This window comes from Arachis ipaensis, chromosome B03, assembly GCF_000816755.2.
Source record: "Arachis ipaensis cultivar K30076 chromosome B03, Araip1.1, whole genome shotgun sequence".
Taxonomy (NCBI): Eukaryota; Viridiplantae; Streptophyta; class Magnoliopsida; order Fabales; family Fabaceae; genus Arachis; species Arachis ipaensis.
In genome coordinates this window covers 28628196-28637258 of record NC_029787.2, presented here as the reverse complement: position 1 = coordinate 28637258, position 9063 = coordinate 28628196, and the positions used below count along the sequence as shown (strand labels likewise).

The window sequence follows — 9063 nt, the reverse complement described above, 5'->3', positions numbered from 1 at the left end:
AAGCCCTTAGTGACCCCTCTTGGGTTAAAGCTATGGAGGATGAGCTTCTTGAGTTTGACAAGAACCAAGTGTGGACTTTGGTTCCAAGGCCAAGTGGAAAGAAAGTGACCGGCACCAAGTGGATATTTCGGAACAAGTTGGGAGAAGATGGTATGGTAGCATTGCAAGAAACAAGGCAAGGCTAGTGGCACAAGGATATGACCAAGAAGAAGGAATAGACTTTGATGAATCCTTTGCCCTTGTTGCCTGAATAGAAGCCATAAGACTTTTCTTAGCTTATGCTGCATTTTGTGGTTTTAAATTATATCAAATAGATGTGAAATGTGTATTTTTGAATGGTCTGATAGATAGAGAAGTGTATGTGGAGCAGCCACCTGGTTTTGAAAATAAAGAGCATTCTAATCATGTTTTCAAACTATCTAAAGCTCTCTATGGTTTAAGACAAGCTCCTAGAGCTTGGTATGAGAGACTTAGCTCTTTTCTTTTGAAAAATGATTTTCAAAGAGGCACCACAGACACAACTCTATTTATCAAGAATTCTAATGATTCTTTCATTCTAGTCCAAATATATGTTGTTGACATTATTTTTGGATCAGCCAATGAATCCCTTTGTTCTGAATTTGGAACACTCATGACAAGTGAATTTGACATGAGTATGATGGGTGAACTTAATTTTTTCCTTGGGCTGCAAATTAAACAAACTAAAAATAGTATTTTCATTCATCAAGAGAAGTATGCCAAAGAATTAGTTAAGAAATTTGGTATGGAAAATATCAAACCCATGGGAACTCCCATGCATCCTAATTCAAAATTAGATAAGGGAGAAACTGAGAAAGATGTTGATGAGACTAGGTATAGAGAAATGATTGGTTCTCTTATGTACTTAACTTTCTCTAGACCCGATATTGTGCAAAGTGTTGGATTGTGTTCTAGGTTCCAATCCAAACCAAAAAAGTCACATCTTTTTGCAGTTAAGAGGATCATTAGATATGTTCATGGCACATCCAATTTTGGTCTTTGGTATCCTAAGATTGATGATTTTTCTGCAGTTGGTTATTGTGATGCAGATTTTGCTGGTGATAGAGTTGATAGAAGGAGCACTTCAGGCCTATGTTGTTTCCTTGGAAAGTCCTTAAATGTTTGGTCAAGTAAGAAGCAACCAACATTGGCCTTATCCACTGCAGAGGCTGAGTATATAGCTGCTTCTTCTTGTTGTTCTCAGCTTTTATGGTTAAAAACACAGCTTGCCGATTACAAATTAAATGCTGAAAATATTCCCTTAATGTGTGATAATATGAGTGCCATTAATATTTCTAAAAATCCAGTTTTGCACTCTAGGACTAAGCATATTGAAGTGAAATTTCACTCAATAAGAGAACATGTCCAAAAGAGGGATATTAGCATTCAATTTGTTAAATCAGAGGAGCAATTAGCAGATATTTTTACTAAACCACTGCCTGAGGACAGATTCTACATGCTTAGGACTAGTCTAGGAATTTTGAGTTATGATTCTTTGTTTGAAAATTGCTGATGTATTTGTTGGAGCTTTTTGTCTCATAAACAGGTATGAGACAATTCTGGGCTGAAGAAGTACGTTCCCCTTAATCAGCATGTTCTGGGTTTGTTTCAAGTGTAAATTGATCTGGGCCAACCTTAAAAATCAGATCCAGAGTGATCCAATGTGTTTCCTTAAATCCAACCATCTCTGGGCCCAAATATGAATGTTACATTTTTGTTTGGTTAATATTTTCGTTGGCTTGTGTGTTTAATTTTTTTTTTTAAAAAAAAAGGGGCTTTCTTTTAATGTTTTCTGGACAAAAAAAATTTTGGTGTGATTTATTTTTTAAAGGGGTTTTCGAAATTTAAAATTTATTTCCTTCCTTTTAAAAATAAAATAAAATCTTTCTTTTATGAGGTCATGTCTTTTCAAGTCTTTTCAAAAGTAATGTAGTTGCATGGTTTGTGAAAAACTGCTTTTAGGTACGGTTACCAACACTCCCTCTCTTTCCTCTATTAACTTCTCATCAACTCCTCGGTTTCTTCCACTCTCTTTACTGCTTCTCTTCCCTTAAAATCCTGAATATTACCAAATGAGGAAGAAAACCATTGCTAAAAGGCCTCCTCGTGAAAAAATCTACAAGCCTCTCACAAAGCCTTCAACTCGCTCTCACAACCGAACCTTCACACCCTCTCCTTCTCCTCCTACCTCTCCTCCAAGAACTACTCCCATGGCGCGGACCAAGACCACACCAAGATTCCCTGCCTCTGCCAAGCCGACGCCACCACCAAAGGCGACGCCTTCCAAACCAGGCTCCTCAAAACCTGGTTCTTCAAAACCAAGCTCCTCCAAAGGCAAACGTCCGAAGGCTGAGGAACAAGTTCCCGAGCCAACTCAGCCCAAATCCAGGTCGGTTCATGTGCGCTCTCAATGAGGTAAAGCTCGAGTTCCTCTTAAATCAGTAAAAGAACCAGACATTGACCCTTTTGATCACAAAGCTCATTTTTTGACCTCTCATTCGAACTATAACCCCTATAGATTCAAATCTGCCATGAATAATGACTTTTATGAGGGGGTTATCTAGTACCGTACCCTGTGTCCATCTTTTCTAGCCGATTTTCCATCTTTGAAAAGAAAAGATTTTCCGTTTGTTGATAACTTGATTCTTCTGGAATGGAATCATCTTTTTGACATCAAAAAGTCTGTTTATCCCTTATTGGTCAAAGAATTTTATGCCAATATGACTTATCATGAAGGCACTGCTCACTCATATGTAAAGGGCCGAGACATAGTGTTAAACAATGAAACTATCAGTGATGCTTTGAAGTATACTGATGTTGGGCCTTGTGCTTACACTTCAGTTAAGTGGGATGAAGGTGTTGAAATTTCTTACAATGATGCATTGGCTCACATTTGTGAACATGTTTCTTTGATTGATGGCATTACACCCACTCACAAAGCCCTAGGATATGAGCGTGCTCAGTTGCACCGAATGGTCATCCACATTATACTTCCTCAAAGTGGCTCATATCAAAGGGTTTCCTACACTGATACTCTTGTTTTATATGCCCTTCTCACCAAAACTGAAATTTCATTTGCATATTTGATGGTTAGATACATGTTTGACTCTGTTAGGAGTGAAAAAGACAAAGCACTTCCTTATGGCATGTTTCTAACTTGCATATTTGAGTATTTTGGTGTTGACTTGACCAATGAGGATTATCAAAATAGACATTCATGCCTAAAAGGGGGTGGTTCAGTGAAACAGCCCAAAGGACCTACTCGATTTGAAAGGGTGGTCTTAGATGATGAACATGATGACTTTGTTCCTGAGGAATCTCCTTCTCTTTCCACTAAGGGTACATCCATCTCTACTGGGAAGAAATCTGCTCTACTGAATGTGGTCAAGGATGTTGTTCAGGAGTTTGTTTCCCAATCAAATTATATGATTGCGATGAGCAAAGAGCAAAGAAAATTAGCTAGCAAGCATGAGAACTTCCTAAGAAAATCAAGGGATAGAGTGGCTGTGTTCATGACCTTCATTGATAACCTTCAAAAGGATGAAGACCCTGCCACTGATGTTGAAGAGGAAGCTGATTCGGAGAGGAATGGTTCTGATGCCTAGGATTTGTCTCATGAAAACTGCTGCTGCTGCTCTCTCTTTTATCTCATGAATTATGTTCTTTTGCTACTGTTGAACTGTTTCTCATTTTGGATGACTGTAATAACTCTAAATACTGCTGCACTTTTTGATAGTTTAGTTAGTACTTTGAACTGTGCTCTAACTCTTTACTGCAGGACTCAAGATATTATTTTTGTTGATCTTGCTTATTATCCGCCCTTGATGACAAAAGGGGGAGTAATAGCAATAGGATAATAGGATGGTAAATGTGTCCTAGGAATTTTTTGGCTTTGCTACAGCTACTAGTATTTCTTTTGGGATTTTTTGACTGATTGCTGCATTAAAAATTGCTTTCACATGATTGAATCTTTGTGCTGCTGATATTAGCTTGATGTTGGGCTGATTATGTGGTGTTGTTTGATTGACATCCCTTAGACAAGATAAATGTGTGTAGCTCTTTATTGTGTTCTCTTTAAGTACAATGTAAAACAGGTACAAAGAGGAAAGCATAAATTCAGGGGGAGCTAATCTTGAAAAGGAAAGGGGGAGCAACATAAAAGCTAATGACAAAAATCAAAGGGAGTTTCTAAATCTTACTCAAATTCATTTTCTTCTAATTATTACTTAAATCATGTTTGTCATCAAGGGGGAGATTGTTGAGTTAAGAAATTAACTAAATTAATTAGTGATGACAAACATTATTTTTGGCAAATAAATAATTAGTGTGGATTAATTAAAATTGCATATTACTAATTATTTATTGTTGCAGGCCAAATCTTAGCAGCCCAAATTGAAATGAAAATAATATAGCAAGGCTGGTGGGTCAATAAATAAATAAAGCTCATGAGGAAACAAAGCTGAAAAATCAAAACAGGCCATGCAAATAAAACCCGATCCAAGCCCGTGTCCATCAATTCAAGTTGATCACACCAAGCTTCTCATACAAGATTGAAGTCTTCACTCTTTCTCATTGCTTCCAAAGCAACGTTCCTTTCCTCTCTGTCTTAGTCAAATCACTGAACTTAGAAAAAGTAAGAAAGAGAGCTTAGTCCCTAAGCTAGTCATGAAAGAAGAAGGAAAGAGAAGGTTAAGCAAAGAAGGGTGAGGTCTAATCATCCATATCAAGGAAAGATCAGAAAGCTCAAGGTAAACCATTTCCTCTTACATGCAACACACTTTCTTCTCTTCATCTTCAACTCTCTGTATCTCCGTTTTGAGCTATATGGAAAAGAAGATTTATGTTCCTCTCTACTGTAAATTCACGGTCTCAAACATGTCTTGGGGACCAAGTTAGTTTTCAAGGGCTCAGATCAAGTTGACCATTGGAAGACTCTTGTGGTTGCTGCTTTATGGCTTTCGGTCAAGATGAGGAAGTCAGAAGCAAAGTTTCTACTCTAAAGTTTAATGAGAAAAAGTGAATCTGTGGGTTGGTGAAGCTCAAGGCTCAAGGTGTTGACCTTGGAAGAAGAACCCAGCAACATGCAAGGAGATAAAAGAAGACTTTCTGCTCATTCAGAAGCAAGGAGAGAAAACCAAAGTTGTGTGAGTAGTGTTCTGAAAAGAAGTTCCTCTACTTGGATAATGCTTTCTTTCAAAGAAGCATTCGGCCAATACTGAAGAACTATATTTGAGGTTTGCAAATCTGGTTTTGCACATAGTGAAGAAGCTGTTGATGAAGTCAATCTCCTTCATGTTTTACAGATTGTAATGTACTTTTCTATGTTTATCTTTCTGTAATTTCTTGTGAGAAAAGGCATTGTGAGAAAGCTCAAGTAAAAAGCCATGAGTGGAAAAAGGCTGAGTGAAACACTTGAGAGAAAAGCCTAGAGTTTATTTCAGATTTCTTTAGGTTTGTCTATGTCTTGTATCTTGTACATGTGAGGTATCCCTTTCTTAGTTGGGTTAGCACTAAGAGTGAATAGTTAGGTATTAGCGTGAAAGGATTGGGTCAATCATGTGTAATTGGTGTATGTAATACTGTTAACTATAGTGAAAATTCTTCCACAGTTGTGGAGGAGACTGGATGTAGGTTGCATAGCACAAGGCAACCGAACCAGGATACATGCTGGTGTTAGCTTTTCTCTTCTCTGCTGTGTTCTGTTTTCTGATATTCATGAGACAAAAATAAATTGTCTCATAAATTTCCGCTGCTAAGTACAAACAGAATCAGAATTAAAAGTTTGTTTTAAAAGGGTCATAACAGCAACTTAAAAGGAAGGCATAGATTCAACCCCCCTTCTCTAAGCCTACCACAACCTTCAGGTATTTGAAGGGTTATGACTTTCCATGGTTACTTTTGTCAGCGAATCAATCTTTCATGGTTACTTTTGGTGGTTTAGTCAAATAAGAAAATTGAACATTTTAATGTTTTTCATACATATGGGATAATAATTGCATTCACCACAATATGTAAAGGGTATATTGAGTTTCCTTGTTTTAATGAAATGAGCAATACGATGGGAGTATTTTTTTTAATTATAATATTTTTTTATTCAGTTTTGTTAGGTAAATAATGACTTTTGTAAACAATGTGAATAATGGGCTCTAGAATTAACCTAATAAAGTAAAAAAATACTCCACCCCTAAATTACCTTATAAACCTTAACATTAGGATAACCATCTGTACACCTAGTGAATTGAACATCCAGCTATAATTAATTGTATATGAGTAAATCGAATAAAAAGAAATAGCCATCCAATTAAAAATAATGAACATAATCATCTGCATACCTATTAAATTGAACATCCAACATATCTATTATTCACATTGTTTGGTATTCTCATTGTCTACCTATACTTATCTTTTTTTTTATTGTGTTAAACAATCCATCGGAGTGAATAGATCAATTTTTTTCTTTAAATTCGGAAAAACTAAAAACACCAAGGGTGTATTGTTAATTTAGTAAATTTCTTAAAATAAAACAAAAATGCTAGTGCCATATTCATAATTTAAAAAAAATTAAAACTAAATTGGGGCATATTATGAATACTGTTGAAAAAATTTCTGTTTAATAATAGAAATTTGAACTTGAAATAAAATAGATCAAGCTTGCACGAGGGTTAGTATCACAACTATTTCTCTTTCTTGTTCTGCATATCCATCTACTTCTCTATATTTCCTCTTCTTCCAATAGCAGAGGGTCAGTGATTGGTAGAAAAAATATGTTTGATAGAGTTTGTTTACAAGGGTATTACAATGGTCAAATTTACTATAAATAGTGTAAGATTCGCATGTGAGATTTTATGTAGTGTTGTTGTTCCTTTAACAATATCATTTGAGGAACTTAAGAGTATAATTTGTAAGGAGAGCGGACCATGTGAATCCATGTGCTGTTGTAATAGTATGCACTATTTTTAATCTATATTTCCAAGCATATTGTTTAAGGAGAGGGGTATGAAGGGTTTGTGACAGAAGAGAATGAGTGAGAAATGCATTAATGAAAGAGGGGACCTTGCTTGCTCATTGCAACACTGGCTGGTCACACTTGCACATGCGATGGGCCAAGGTGCAATACACTCCTCTGAAACACCCCTGATATTTTCTGTTCCCTTCAATATCACGCAGCAATCATGCACCCAATATGCCTCTAACGGATTTAAGATGTCCCCATAATAGCAAAATACTCCATCCTTTTCCATTACCCTATATTACACTAAGATAAAAAGGCATATCAAAACTAATGCCAACACATTATAGTCACTTTACTTTGTTTATTCCCTTTAGTTTCTATTAGCTTCAATAACAGACACTATCTAATTATATATCAAGGGTCAAATAATCTTTTTTGGCATATGGTGCCACCTTCTTTTTCCACCATAGAATCCAACAAAATAGAAGTCACTTATGTTGTATTAGTTTGGTTTCATATCCTTAAATATTAGCATTATTAGTGTAGTAAATAATATTCCATACTACAATTAAGATTATAATTTTCTTTTGGAATTAACCAAATGGGACTAATTTAGACAATACTAACTTTAAACAGGCTTAGAGAAATGCCAAAGTTGCATTTGAAATGCACATCTTACATGATTCCCTGCGATAGAGCTACCAACCTTCAAATAATCAGTCTCCCCTAACCATAAATGATTGGAAAGGTTCCCTCTTTATTTCGACAAATGTTGAGTGTTCCCTGCTCAATGGTTGTTTCCAAGGTTCTCCATCCATTTGCAAGTATGCATCTTTCCATTCACCACCCCTAATTTCCAATCGAATTGCTGCTGCCTGAAAGATTTAATCAATAAACTTTTATTGTTAAAATACGCTAGAACTTTCCAATAAGAAAGAGCAGTTTTGTAATGCCATCTCATTGAATTAAACAACTAGTAGTTTTGTCTGTCATCACAATGGATAGCCATCCCCTATGCCATCATCATTTAAAAGGATGCACATCTTCCATTTCCTATTACAATCGTGGGTCCCAATAAATTATCTCTACAGAAAAGGTGGATACCTACGAGTATCCATGAACATTCTTTAAAAATTTTTAAAAAATTTGACAAAAAATATATCATAACAATCATAAAATAAATCAATAGAACATAATTTAATACAATTTAACATAATCTAACACAATCCAACAAAATCAATAACATGTTCATTATAAAAAATAACATAACAATACCTTTCAACATATAATAGAAATGGATATTATCACTCCTATTTTGATAGTCACTCCTTTCCTTATAATAAATTCATCTAAACATACAATAAAAAAAATCATGTATAAAGCAGCATTATCAAAAATAGTGACAATATATATATATATTGATTTTCTATGGTATTTTCTTGTCCGATAGGTCAAAGACAAATCTACCGCGAGTCCGAGCTCCATTTAGAATAATATGGTAATTTCAAATTCACGAGCATTAATGGGTTTTCACGGGCAGATAATATGACCTTGTCCCTGTTTCTATTTATTCACGAAGACAATTCCACTTTCTATGAGAATTTTGTGGATTCCCATTTAGTCCCCATAGCTATTAATCCTACTGATACCCATTTTGAGAGGTTTTTTTTGCCAATTTTTATATTATATAACTAATCCAGAAAATGATCCAACATGTATGTTAGCTAATGCTTGTTAGAGAGTGTTAGTATGTCTAGTATTTATTCTAATAATAATATTATAGGATCGTATATTTAACTTATTAAAAAGAAAGTTACAATATGAATATGCAAGTTGTTGAGATTAATTACATGTAATGAACATGAAGAGACACTAATTAATGTCGAAATCAAAATAAAAAGAAATGAAAATATAATTGCTTATTTTATTTATATACACCTAGAGAAATATACATAGAGATATCAAACTATATTCTAGTGATAATATAATGTTCCTAGTTATGTAATTTTTTTACTCTCATATTAAATTAGTTAGTTTGTTTAATTATTATTAGTAAATAACAAAATTATAATATACAAATTTAATTTTATAAT

General features: G+C 34.8%; 1 protein-coding gene across 1 annotated transcript in view; it reads right to left on the bottom strand.

Annotated features, from left to right (window-relative positions):
- LOC107632782 (diacylglycerol kinase 4-like) overlaps positions 7588-9063 on the bottom strand; it is a 26832-nt gene continuing 25356 nt past the window's right edge. The window contains exon 12 of the mRNA XM_016336437.2: positions 7588-7845. Within this exon, the coding sequence (XP_016191923.1) occupies positions 7687-7845 (159 nt within the window). The 3' untranslated portion in view covers positions 7588-7686. The remainder of the gene's footprint in view (positions 7846-9063) is intronic.